The sequence below is a fragment of the Eschrichtius robustus genome, chromosome 15 (genome assembly GCF_028021215.1).
Source record: "Eschrichtius robustus isolate mEscRob2 chromosome 15, mEscRob2.pri, whole genome shotgun sequence".
Lineage (NCBI taxonomy): Eukaryota > Metazoa > Chordata > Mammalia > Artiodactyla > Eschrichtiidae > Eschrichtius > Eschrichtius robustus.
The window spans coordinates 15,110,923-15,125,109 of NC_090838.1; the positions used below are offsets into that span (position 1 = coordinate 15,110,923).

General features: G+C 37.6%; 1 protein-coding gene across 1 annotated transcript in view; it reads right to left on the bottom strand.

Annotated features, from left to right (window-relative positions):
• The window catches only part of WDR35 (WD repeat domain 35), a 60,857-nt gene that overhangs the window by 36,677 nt on the left and 9,993 nt on the right, over nt 1-14,187 (bottom strand). The window contains exons 5-10 of the mRNA XM_068564128.1: nt 12,840-12,968; nt 9,694-9,827; nt 8,647-8,812; nt 8,379-8,524; nt 4,120-4,245; nt 1,158-1,343 (exon numbers count right to left, since the gene is read on the bottom strand). Coding sequence (XP_068420229.1) covers nt 1,158-1,343; nt 4,120-4,245; nt 8,379-8,524; nt 8,647-8,812; nt 9,694-9,827; nt 12,840-12,968 — 887 coding nt within the window. The remainder of the gene's footprint in view (nt 1-1,157; nt 1,344-4,119; nt 4,246-8,378; nt 8,525-8,646; nt 8,813-9,693; nt 9,828-12,839; nt 12,969-14,187) is intronic.

Consider the following 14,187-nt stretch of genomic DNA (forward strand, 5'->3'; position numbering starts at 1 on the left):
ACTGCGGTAAAATTAATTTAACTGCCCTGTTTTCAGCAAGAGTTCCTCCACCCTTCCCTGTGCTTGGTGCCCTTCAGGGCAGGGACTCTATATCCTCTCTGGAAGGTAAACCAGTCTCCCTCGTGGTTAGAAGGGCAGCTGCCCACAGGCTCAGGAGGGGGAGGGGATCTAGAAATCTGCTCCTTTATATGCCCCTTTTTCTTTTTCCCAAAGTATTCTCCTGCCTGCATAATCTCTGGTACTTCCGAATCGCTTTTCTGTTCACTTCTTTCTCCTACCAGGTACCACCACCAAGGCCTGTGTTTCTGGGATTCTGTGATGTAAACTCGTTGCTTCTTTCCTTTCTCCACTGATGGCTGAGCGTTCCATTTTCTTGGGTCCGCTAAGGTAATTACCACTAATCTCCTTACTCTCTAAACTCCAAAATTATGTTGCTCTTTCCTCTCCCTTTGTGGTCCCTATGGGCTTATAGCTTTTTAAAAAATACCTTTCCTGTTGTTTCAGTGAGTTTCAGGAGAGAACAGAGCCAAATGTGGCTGTTCAAATGGCCACCTTAAACTAAAAATTCTATACTTTTTAATGGGATAAAATAATTTATAACACAGCCAAAGACATTGGTAGTCCTTTTTTGAAAAATTTGCATACTTCTGCAAATATTTAAATTGTTAGCAGACTTTTTTAAAGGGCATTATTTATATTATTTATTGTATGCTATGAGACATTGACTTTTAAAGCAATATAACTCCACATAAAAGTACATTTCTGAATGTCAAAGCTACCCAAATTGTTATAAATGGCCATTGCTACATAATTTCTTGAGCATTTGTACTAGACATTTGGTTATTCATTTCTACTTATGGAATTTTAAATTGGAAAAGAATTGTGGTATTTTAAATATATTTCAGAGACAAAAAGCTTCAGTACCGGTCAATATAAACTGCCAATGGATTAACTAACTGGTGAAAAAAATCAGGGGACACAGAACCAATGGAGTCATATAACTCTCCAAACAGAGGTCTAGACAGACATGGCCAATAGACCCAATACTTTGCTGTACCTGCCAGTACAGAGGCCATGCTTGAGAAGACAGAGAACTATAGCCCAATTCCGCCAAGTAGTTAACCCATCTAAGTTTTAAGATATCAAGGAACACCTACCTGAGGATGATTTTCATCAGTTTTTGTAGCCAAAATGCAGAAATCTCCACAAGTAGTAATAGAAATTAGACTCTTCACATACTTAACATATTTCTCGTTGTTTTTTGTATCCCAAAAGATAACACAGTACTCTGGACGATCAGGTCTGGTATAAGCATAAACTACAGTGTTTGAGCAATATCCCCACTAGGAAGAAAGGAAGAAGGAAAGGGAGGGAACAGAACGAGGGAGGGAAGAGAGAGAGAGAGAGGAAGGAAGAAAGGAAGCAAGGAAGGAAGGGAGGGAGGGAGGAAGTAAGTTAGGAAGGGAGAAAGAAAGAAAGAGAGAGAGAAAGAAAGAAAGAAAGAAAGAAAAAGCAAGCAATTAACATTGGGAAAGTCATATTATTATATTTTTATATTTTTCCTCTAGAAATACTGCAGATACGTGGTTTATTGGTGCTGACAAAATAAATTCTTTAGAAATGGAAGAGAGAAGGACTGAATGTTCAACTTAATCTCTTTTCTCACTAAAATAACAAATCTAAAAGTAATAAAGACAGTTTTAAAAAAAATGTACCACAAAAATAAGTTTGGTTTAACTTCCCTTATTTTAATTTGTAAGATTTAAGCTTCAGCTTGGGGGACAACAGCAAGAGAGATCCCTGCCAAAGTTCAATTCTGAGTCCTGAAGCCAAAATTCAGAAATAGCGGCTTTGCCTTTTTTCTCCCATACACGTTTTTTTATATTTGTTTTTATCAGAGTAACATATGCACATAGTTTATAGTCAAATAATTCTACAAGGCTTATTTAACACAAAAACAAAATGCAGGACCCCCCTGCCTAATTTCCTTGGGGTAGCCATTTACAACTATTTTAGCTGTAACTGTTTTGGCATTGATTTCCGTATCACATGTGGATTGATTACAGAACTTAGAGCTTTCCCTCTCCCAACAAATTTATACATGATTTTGAATAAACCAATACTCAGTGTCTACATTATTAACACTGTGTTTACTCTTCTTTTTTGCGGAGGGAGGGGCCGTGCTGTGGGGCATGTGAGATCCCAGTTCCCCGACCAGGGATCGAACCCATGACCTGCCGCAGTGGAAGCACAGAGTCCCAACCACTGGACCCCCAGGGAAGTCTCCAGTGTTTACTATTCAAAGTAATACTGTGATTACTTTCTAAAATAAACTTTTTAACTCTAAAATAATTTTAGATTTATACAAAAGTTGCAAAACTAATACAGTGTTCCCTATACCCTTTACTCATTCTCCCCTGTTGTTAACATCTTACATTATTACCACAGTACATTTGTCACAACTAAGAAACCAACATTGATACGTTACTATTAACAGAACTCCAAACTCAGTTCGGACTTCATTTGTTTTTCCCTAATATCCTTTTTCTAATCCAGAATCCCCTTTGGAACACATTATTATATTTAGTCGTCCTGTCTCCTTAGGCTCCTCTGGGCTATGATGGTTTCTCAGTCTTTCCAGGTTTTTGATGACCTTGACAGTGTTGAGGAGTCCTGGTCAGGTAGTATGTAGAATGTGCCTCAATTCATGTTAGTCTGATGTTTTTCTCAGGCTTAGACTGGGGTTACCAGTTTTTAGGAAGATCACCCCACAAGTGAAGACCTCTTCTCATCACATCACATGGGGGCATAGTGACAGCCATGTGACGTCACTGATGATGCTAACCTCGATCACCTGGACAAGGTGTGCTCCAGGTTTCTCCACTGTAAAGTCACTTTCTTTTTTTCCCCTTTTTTTCCATACTCCGCTCTTTGGAAGTAAGTCACTAAATGCAGCCCACACTCAAGTTGGGGGAACGAGGTAGGAGACTTTGCTCCACCTCCTGGCAGGGTGGTGTCTAGTAAATTAGAATACTTCTGTAAGGAAGATGTGTTTCTTCTCCCCCATTTGTTTATTTAAATAATTTATTGATATCAGTTTGCACTCATGGACATTTATTGTATAATTTGGGTTACAATCCAACGTTACATCATTTATTTTGTTGCTCCAATTGTTCCAGCCTTGGCCACTGCGAGCTCTTTCAGGCTGACTCCCTTGTCCCTTCGGCGTACCCCATCCTTTTGTTTTTTGAGCACTTCCTTACTTTCTGGCACTATAAGATGCTCCAGGCTTATCTTGCATTTTCCCTGCCCTAGCCCTAGAATCAGTCATCTCTCCAAGGTGCTTGACCTTTAAAAATTAGATATATAAGTCTTCTCACAACAACTATCCTTAGTAGTTTACCAGCTCAGTCTCATACTTCACAGCTTGTTATGGGTCAAATGTTAAATTTAAGGTAAAATATTGATCAGTCATTATGCTGCTTAGTCCCATTTTCCCCTTCTGATCCATTCTCCGCCCTTCTCTGCCCTGCTCCGTGCCCTGGAGGCTGACTTCTATGAAATCCATTACCAGGACTACCTTGCCTTCTGCTTTCCAGTTGGACTTGGCCAATAGAAGGCACCAGCAGGTGGTGAGATGGGCTGAATTATTTACTCCCCAAGGCTGTCTCTGCCCGGCCAGCTAGCAGTGGCTGTGCCCCTATGGGGTAGCCCCTCTTGCGTAGCCACAGTGCTGGTGGGTTCCAGGAACAATACTTCCTTCTCTTGCCCACTGTTGCTAGTCTCTGGGTGCTTGCTTTGTCATCCCTTTCTGGCCCCCTTAACTCTGCTCATCCCTCTGTAATAAACCCTTCATCAATCTCTCTTCAGTTACTCCTTTGTCCAATCTGTTTCCTGCTGAGACCCTGACACTGTTGGAGTAATTTTACTAATTAAATATAGTATTCCAGGAACATTTACCAGTTCTAAGGTCTTCACACTGAGAAAGCCTCCTTTCAACTGGTTTCTAAAACAATGTGGCTATGAATATATGCAAGAAACACACATTATACTTTCAGCTATAACAAAATTATATCATAAAAAACATCTTTTTTTTTTACAACTGCTCTTAATACTCACCTTATAATCAGGTCGAATATTTGCAAAATATATAAAAGAGTCAACAGCTAGTGCAATTTTCAGTCCACCTCCTTCCCAAGACAGTGCAGACATCTGCTTTCCAGGAATCTTCAAAGTACCCAGATGCTGAAAAAAGTAATTATATTTAACCTAAAGTATCACAGTTAAATAAAATACCACCAATCACTTCACAGAGATCAAAAGTGGTACAAAAATTACTTTATGAAAGGTTGCTACAGACTTCAAATCATTTCCCTTCAATTTTTATAACGTAAAGCAAACATATGAGAGGAGAAATTTACAAACTATAGCCAAAGAATTCAGTATCAAATTTCATCAAATCTAAGATGCCAGAGATTTAAATACGCATCTTTATTTTTATGTACAACTTAGGAAAGAAAAACACACTGCTAGCTAAAAATAGGACAACTTTGATTTTAAGATGCATCCCAATTTAGGGTTGTAAAGAATTGTGCTTCTTAGAATCAATGAAATATTGGAGTAATAAACTCAATCCTTAAGTCTTGCCTCTCGTTCATGCCCCATGCCACCCCCAACAGCCAACCAGATGCCAAGTGTTTTGCTTTCACTCCTTTCTATCCTCCACTACAGTTACCTTCTTTCTTGACTGAACTATGGTAACAGCCTCCTAACTGCAATTTCTACCTTTTGTCTCTTTTCTCATTCCTGCCCTTCAAATTCAATCTCCACTCTACTGCCATGATTATCATTCTAGAACACATATCTAATCATGTCCTGCTCTGCTTTTAAAAAATGTTTAATAATTTTAAAAAATCAATAGCTCCCCACCAGTACATTCTCTAGAATAGTATACAGTGCCTTTCCCCACTGCCCAAAACTCTGTGGCTCAATACCTTAACGAGTTAGCTGTAATTACTGTGTTTTCCTCATGAGGGAACTACTGTGCCTCCATTCCTTTGGCCCATATAATATCTTTTTTTTTTTTAATTTTATTTATTTGTTTATTTATTTATGGCTGTGTTGGGTCTTCGTTTCTGTGCGAGGGCCCTCTCCAGTTGTGGCAAGCGGGGGCCCCTCTTCATCGCGGTGCGCGGGCCTCTCACTATCGCGGCCTCTCTTGTCGCGGAGCACAGGCTCCAGACGCGCAGGCTCAGTAATTGTGGCTCACGGGCCCAGTTGCTCCGCGGCATGTGGGATCTTCCCAGGCCAGGGCTCGAACCCGTGTCCCCCGCATTGGCAGGCAGATTCCCAACCACTGCGCTACCAGGGAAGCCCCATATAATATCTCTTCTGCCTGAAATCCTCCTTTTCCTTTTCCCCAAGACTCCCTCATCCTACTATTCCTTGTCCTCCAGGAGTACTCCTATTCATCCGTCAAGAAACAACTTAAATATTACTTCCTGCCTTCTTCCCTTCCTCTACGGTTCCAGAGAATTTAGACAATGAGCTACTTGAGAGCGCTAACTTTATCATATTCACATTTATTTCCCTATCCCTTAATAGATTCCTTGGCAAACAAGTACTCAAAAAAATATCAAGTAAATAAATGTATCATGCATTCAAATGAATTTCTTCATATACTAACAGTAAATTTAATGGCTAAATTAGCAAATGAATAAATGAATACAAACACTTTTTTAATGTGGACAAAGAAAGAAAACATTTTTAATCTATGTTTATTTGACAAAACAGTATAATCCCAAGAATTTTAATAAATTATACTGGTAGCCCTCGTTCTTAAGCAGATATGCTCTATAATCAAATTTAATATATTAAACTCCATTTAGCCAGGGAAAACAATGGGGAAAAAAAAAAGTTGTAGCCTAGGAGGGCCCACTCTCTCTGTCCTGCTGCCTGTACGAAACCAGAAGGAAAAAGCAGGGTCTCACAACATCACTCTTCGTACTGACAACCCATACTAGGAGGAGAATAAGGTCCATCTTCTAACTCTGCAAAACACGCCAGGCGGTGGCCGCAGCAGGGAAAGAACACTGTAGGCATGTCCCCAGAGTTACCTCCTTTGATTTTTACGACAGTGCCATGAGGTGTTACCTTTATTTCAGGAAGTAAGTTAACCGAGTCTCAGAGGTTAAATAACTTCTCTAAGTGAAACCACACTGTAGAAACGGAATTCAAAGCCAAAGCCAGGTCAACCAGCCGACAAACCCCATGCTCTGTCATCTCCTCCCATGGCTAAGACCACACCGAGAAAACTAGAAGGCCCCAGCCCTCAGAACCAAAAGTAAATTCTTCCCTGAGGTTTTCCTTAAGTTTAAATCTTTAGTTAATTTCCTCCCAAGTTCTTTCTAATGACATAGATCCAAAAATAAATACCCCATATATTCACTCATTCAAAAAGTACTATGACTAAATACCCCGAGGACCTATGCTAGATACCTTTAATTACAACTATACCAAAAACCACTTACAGTTTCCAATTTAACACATAACAGTTGATTTGCAAGATAAAGCAAATGGGCCTTTGAATGCATGTTTTTATACTTGGAGAAGACTGAACTAACAAAAATAAGCTGATAAGATAATATAATGATAAATAAACCAATGGCAACAAACAAAAATAACGAATAAAGAACATGAATTTAAAAGAAAGCTATAAACATTGAGATAACCAGAATTCAGATGTTTAATTATTTAGGAACCTTGAGAACTATACTTTTGTTTTTTCTTAGCTTTTACATCTACCAGAAATATTATTATTAGTTGACAAAGTGCAGAGACTACATACTCTCCAGAGCACATTCTGCTGGGTAACTTTCAGCATCAGCTGACACCATTACTTACCCTTACAGAATTTATTAAAATATATTTAGGGCTTCCCTGGTGGCGCAGTGGTTGAGAATCTGCCTGCCAGTGCAGGGGACATGGGTTCGTGCCCTGGTCTGGGAAGATCCCACATGCCGCGGAGCAACTGGGCCCGTGAGCCGCAATTACTGAGCCTGCGCGTCTGGAGCCTGTGCTCCGCAACAAGAGAGGCCGCGATAGTGAGAGGCCCGCGCACCGCGATGAACAGTGGCCCCACTTGCCACAACTAGAGAAAGCCCTCGCACAGAAACGAAGACCCAACACAGCCATAAATTAAAAAAAAATATATATATATATATATTTAAAAATATTAACATAGTGAAACAACTGGTATAGGTTTTTGTGTAGCCAAAAATAAATATTATTGAAGTCTAAGGTGAATTTATAAAAACCAACAGGATATCCAAGAGACTGAATATAGTCTAAAGTTAGAAAATAAAATAGGTAAAAATTTATTAAGCTTAGTTACTAATAAGTTCTCATTTTCTAAATTCTTTAAAATGCACAACATATTAATTCTCCTATTTTATATTTTCTACTGCTGCTTCAAGAAAATTCTCTTCAAAAATTAAATTTATTAATAATACTATTGAGAAGGATACCATATGTATTTATGAAAAAATGTTTATATATATATATATTTTTTAAAGAAATTCACGTTCTTTTATTTATTTATTTATTTATGGCTGTGTGGGGTCTTCGTCTCTGTGCGAGGGCGCTCTCCAGCTGCGGCAAGTGGGGGCCAGTCTTCATCGCGGTGCGCGGGCCTTTCACTATCGCGGCCCCTCCCGTTGCGGGGCACAGGCTCCAGACGCGCAGGCTCAGTAGTTGTGGCTCACAGGCCCAGTTGCTCCGCGGCATGTGGGATCCTCCCAGACCAGGGCTGGAGCCCGTGTCCCCTGCATTGGCAGGCAGATTCTCAACCACTGCGCCACCAGGGAAGCCCAAAATGTTTATATTTTAATGTAGCATCACCTAAGATTAATTATAAAGAGATTTTCTTAAAATAATATATTATTCCACAACAAATTGAAACAATTAGAAGTTTGGGAAAAGGATAGACAGCACATTTAATTTATCATATTAAAACCCCCCAAAATTAATCTGAAACAGCTAAATTACGCTAAAAACAACTCAAAAAACAGCTGTAGAGAGATGCATATTCAGATCACAGAGAAAATACTCTCAATAACTACTCCCTAATGATTTCTTACATGAAACATCTGGTCTTCTAAATGTAAAGATTATAAAATAAATTCCACAATAAAATGAAGGCTTATAATATAAGGATATTATTCAAAGACATACACCTGATAGTTCATCATTTTTACTTAAAATGTCCGTTTTAAAAAATGTGACAAGTTTATACCCCTTCCTCCATTCTTCTTTCCCCTACTTTATTCACTGCATATTTAAATGGAAAGAAAGAAAGACAAAACCTTTAATACGTTTACCTCACCAAATGGAGTGTAAAACTGCACAGTGTTTACATCTTTGTCCTGAGTGATGGCCTTCTGGGAGCCTGCCACAGCTAACACACTGCCAGTGTGGTTCCACTGGATACTTACTACATACATGCCACTATCAATTAAAACAGGATCTAGTCAACAACAAAAAAAAGGAATTGTGGTAAAATATTTAGCCTAGAGAACTTTATAATCTTAAGAATAATTTTAAAATATTTTTTTAATTCTCCACATTAAAAAAAGAAAAATTACATACTTTGGTCATTCTCATGTCTCATTATTTGGCATCTGCCATTGTCAAAACAAATCGCAAGGCAGGGGCAATGTGGCTCCACATAGCCTTCTGTGCCGTGGTACCAGTGAATTCCAGCAATACTGATTGCTCCAGTGACATTCACCAAACAATTCAGTTTCATTTTCATCTAAATAAAATCAGTTAGTTAGTATTTTATATTTTAAAACAGGGATTAGTATGAATAGAGTATTATGGACAGACACTGAAAATAGGATTTAAAAATCTAGTTTTGAATACAAGCTCCATCACTTACTGCTTTACCAACCATGGACAAATCACTTCACCTGAGTTTCAGTTTTCCCCATTTGTAAACTGAGGATTTCAGAAAAGCTCACAGAGTTTTTATGAGACTCAAATGATCAAAGGTATACAAAATTACTCTGAAAATAGCAAAGTGTCATGTAAAAGTTGGACTTACTATCACTTCCACCAACGAGTGGGTTCATGTGACGTCTTAACCCTCACTAAAAATAAAATCTCCCCATAAGTAAGATCAGAGATCTATCATAGCTAGATCTCACAAAGCTAGAGTTTTTCTTGAGATTCTGCTACCTAAGCCTATTCTATTTTGCCTTCTTTCCAGGACCTGATTTTTGTCCCTTACTGTTTAAATCTTCCATCCTTTTTATAATCTAGTACCTTGCTACAAAAATATCTTTGGTATCTCATGTCACCTTTGGCTTCAGGTATTAGAAGACACAAAGATCAAACTGCACATCATCCTACCCATCATCCCTCAGCTTCAATACACTGAAGCCTTGTATTGAAAAGCCTGTCCTTCCCAGCTACCAGGAAATCAGAACTAAGAGCATTAATTTACCTTGAAGCAACCCAGAAGGTTTTTTTTAATAAAATGAATTTTTAGACAAGTGGAAAAAAAAACCTGAATTGAAGACTTTCTTGATTACACAAGCTATCATAATAAATGAATGTGTATACATATATGAATGATATATAAAATAATCATACAAAGTTGTGTAAATAAAAGTAAGGAATATATGTACTTACTATAAAATTCCCTTGATTATCATAAATGTGTATTTCTCCATTTGCCATTCCAAAAAGTAAGATTTTACTATCTGCGGACCATGCTACATGACATAACTGTATACCCTTCAGGTCTTTTCCCCAAATGCGATTCCCTAAAACAAACATAAAACATAATTATTTCCTTAAAAGTTCAAGGTCATGATTCTCTAACAACTGTTCTAGAAATCTTTGTTTCCCTAAAGAGCTCTCACATTCTTCACAGTATTCATGCATCTGTTCAATTTATTCAGTCATTAAATATTTACTGAGCACTTACTATGTGCCAAACACACACTAAGCATTTGAAATAGCAGCTGTTTCCAACTTTCTCCCTTCTCTTCTAAATTCTCACTCAGGACCTCACTCCCAAATAGCAGATGAATTCATCTTTTACTTTGGAAAGAAAGTAAAAGCTTTCAAAAAAGAAGTCCCCCATTCCCACTTTCAAACATTCAGAACATAACTGAATCCACACTTATCCTTTCTGCTTTGCCCCCTAATACAAAGGAAGAGGTATGTCCCCAACCAGACACCAATCTAAAGCTAATCCCTCTACCTAGTCTCTGATCTAATCCCTTCTGAGCTTTGCAAAGATCTCCCTCTACTGATTATTCACATTTTCTCTCTCTCTCTGTATTTTTTTGGTTTTGGTTTTGGTTTTTTTTGGCCTCACAGCGCGGCTTATGGGATCTTACTTCCCCGACCAGGGATCGAATCCGGGCCTGGCAGTGAAAGTGCCCGGTCCTAACCACTGGACCGCCAGGGAATTCCCCTTCTCTTTCTCTTTAAACTCTTCTCTCCAGGCCCTTTCTTATAAGCATTTAAACATACTCAGATCTATCCCTCTTCAAAACTACCACCTTAGATAAAAACAAACAAACAAAAAACACCTCCTTCAACCTTAAGTTCCCTTCTAACTACCGCCCTATTTCTACCATTCCTTTCCCAGCCAAACTTCTTGAAAGAGTTATCCACACTGTAGTCTTTACTTCCTTACCTCCCACTCAACCCTCAACCCAGTCTGGCTTCTGCCCCATAACTCCACTGTGGGGAAGGTGAAACTGCCTTCGTGGAGGTCACTAATGGCCTCTTGATAAATCCAATGGATGCTTTTTTCTTTTTCTTTCCTTTTTTTTTAAGTACTTAAATTCTTTTATTTCATGTTTTTACTTTTTTTATTGGAGTCTAATTGCTTTACAATGTTGTGTTAGTTTCTGCTGTAGAACAAAGTAAATCAGCTATATGTGTACATATATCCCCTCTCTCTTGAGCCTCCCTCCCACACCCCTCCCTGTCTTTTTTTTTATTTTGACCACCTCTTCCCTTACGTCTTGGTTTCTATGACATCTCCAAGACTTCTACTTTTCAGTATCCTTTATGGAATTCTCTTCTCCTATCCATCCATTAAATGTGCTGGTTCTCACTCTACAGATGGTCCCTGGGTTTTTCATCTATTCCAATGGTTTAAATTACCATCCCTATGCTGGTGATTCCCAAAACTATGTCTTCAACCCAGATATTTCTAAGATGCAGGTGTATATATCTAACTGTGGTCTAGACATATTTATTTGGATGTCCTATGGGATGACAAAATCAACATGTTGAAAACTGAAATCGCCCCTCAAAACCAGTCTTTTCCCACATCCCTTATTTCAATGAAAGGTACCACCATCCATCCAGTGGCAAAGCTAAGAACCTGGATATCACTCTAGACACTTCCATCCTCTCATCCCCAACCCAATCAATAACAAGGTCCTATCTGTTCTACTATCTAAGTATCTCTAGAATATGTCTACTTACTTCCATCCTCTTTGTCATCACCCTGGTTCAGGCTACCATCCACCATCGTCTATCACCTGAATTACCACAGTAATTTCCTAACTGGTACACCTGCCCCCATCTTTCTTCCCTTTCTCCTTTCTTCATATTGCAAATATAGAGATGTTCCTAAAGAACAAATCTGACCACATTGCTCCCATTCTTAAGACCTTTCATTGGACAAAAAACAAAACAAAACAAAACAAAACCTTTCATTGGCTTCCCAATGCTCTTAGAGCTAAGTCCAAACTCCTTGTATAACTTATAATCTGCATGATCTGGCCTCTGCTAATCTTTCTAATTTCATCACATACAGCTCTTCTTCCTTTAGTATTATACTATACTGATTCTCAAAATTGTTTCAATATCCCAAAACATGGCTAAGTTCAACTCCTCTGGACCTCCTCAAATGCTATCTCTTAGGCCTAGGACATTCTACACACCAACCTTCTTTGTGGCTAATGCCTCAGCACAGATATCATTTCCTTTAGGATGCCTTCCCTGGTCCCTCTAAGTCTGGGTTACATAATTCTTCTACATGTTGCTGTCTTTTCCCTGTCTCAGTACCCATCACAACGCATTGTAATTGCTTGGTTACTTACCCATCTCTCCTGATCTAGATCTGGAATATTTTTTTGTTGTATCTAGTGCCTAGAACTACAGCTGTCACTTTGCAGACTCTCAGAAACAGAATTTTTTTATACCAAAAAAATTTTTTTAATAAACTCTTTAATAGAGAGAACTTCACACTAAAACAAAGGTACAGACTCTCAGAAGGCCCAGTGTTATCTACGAACTAGAATTTTAAAGATATAATTAAAAACACAACAAACAATGATATGATCAGTTCTATTAAAAAAAGACTAGATCATTTCACAATATATAAAAATACTGAATCATTATGTTGTACACCTGAAACTAATGTTATATGTCAATTTTATCTCAATTTTTAAAAAGTGATAGATCTCTATATACTTTTTGAAACTAAAATCTACATATTTACAATACAGTCTAACAAGTGTAAAGATAAATCATATAATTAGGTAGACATATTTAAAGTAACTCTGAGAAATTAATTCATTTTTTTCCAGTCCTACTGTAGAAAAAAAATTTTTAATAGATTTTTTACTTGAATAAACTTAAAAATAAGTAATTCTTGAACGTCATCAAATTGTACAGTATCTATTTTCTCTTTTAATGTTTATTTTTCTGTCAGAATGCTAACATATGATAATTAATTTAAACCTCTAAAGATTAAAAATGTCAGCTAAATCTTGATTTTAGCTCTGGGTGCAAAAATGCATTACCATCCACTGAACCAACTATCACAGCCCCATCCTCGTATACAATGCAGATCTTCTGTCCGTCAGCATTCCAACTCATGCTTCGAACGACTGATTTATTTCTATTGTTGATCATCTCCTCATACCAAGAGCCTGTTTTCACAAAGAAAAACAAATGACAAGTCAAAACTTTCACATCTAATAAATGGTACTTCAGAGTTGAAACATTGCATAAAATACACTGTGGGATAAATAACTGCAAAGCTTTCTACAACCTGAGACATTAAACTATGAAATCTTCAAATCCAACAGAACAAGATGAAAAAATAACTTAGGCCTTGACTAATAATTGCTTCAAAGATTATCACAGAAAACACAATAAATGCCCATCTTTTTTTTTTCCTCTCTCTCTTTCTCGCTTTCTTTCTTTCTTCCTTTTTTTCTGTCAATTAAAAAACAAAACTTCATTTGCTTCTGAAGGCCGAAACAACTGATTTTTCTCAAAGTCTGACTTTTCCCACTTGAGTACACCTCAGATAATAACCAAGGAAAGAACAAAATAACCACAATTACTTCATAAGTATGCACAAACTCTCCAATGATTAATTATAGGCATATTAAATATAAGCATATTATGTAAAAGCTCTAAGACTGCTTGAAAAAATTTTTAAACAGTTCATATCACATTAGTGCTATCACATCACTAATGCTGAGAGACAAAAACGTTCTTGTACATGGGGCTGGAGTGAGATGTGACTTGTCTCAAGGTGTAACCAAATGTGAGGCAAATCACAGGGCTATTCTGTTTTCTTTTTGTTTTTTAAAAGGCTTTACTACATTCTGGTACAGGGAATTCTGGCCTGAAGCCAAGCAAGTAATCATGTAACATGGAATAACTAGTCAAAGCAGGGTATTATCCATCAAGACTGAGGCTCAGAGAGGACCTACTTTGGAAAAAGACAAAGTTTAATCTCCTATATTTTCACATTCTACTCGCTACACACATATACACAGACATAAACTTTAAAAATAAATAAATGAGTTTGTGTACTACACCATGTTTTAATTAAGAATTTTTAAAAGGTATACACCGTGAATGTTTTTAAAACAACACACATAAACTAAGGTACCCTTTTCATTTAAAGATGATGGCTACAGGCCCCAAGAGAACGTGTTTTATGAGTTATTTTTCTGGTAATAGTGATGCACCTAAATTAATCCCTCTCCTGTTCTCTCCTGTGGGCAAAAGACACAAATTGTGAGCCAGTAGTCAGAACTGAGATAAAATCTATATCCAAGAAGGAAAAGGAAGCTAACTGACTCATTAAAGGAAATTAATTATTGCTTTTGACATCTTCATAAAGTGTTTTTA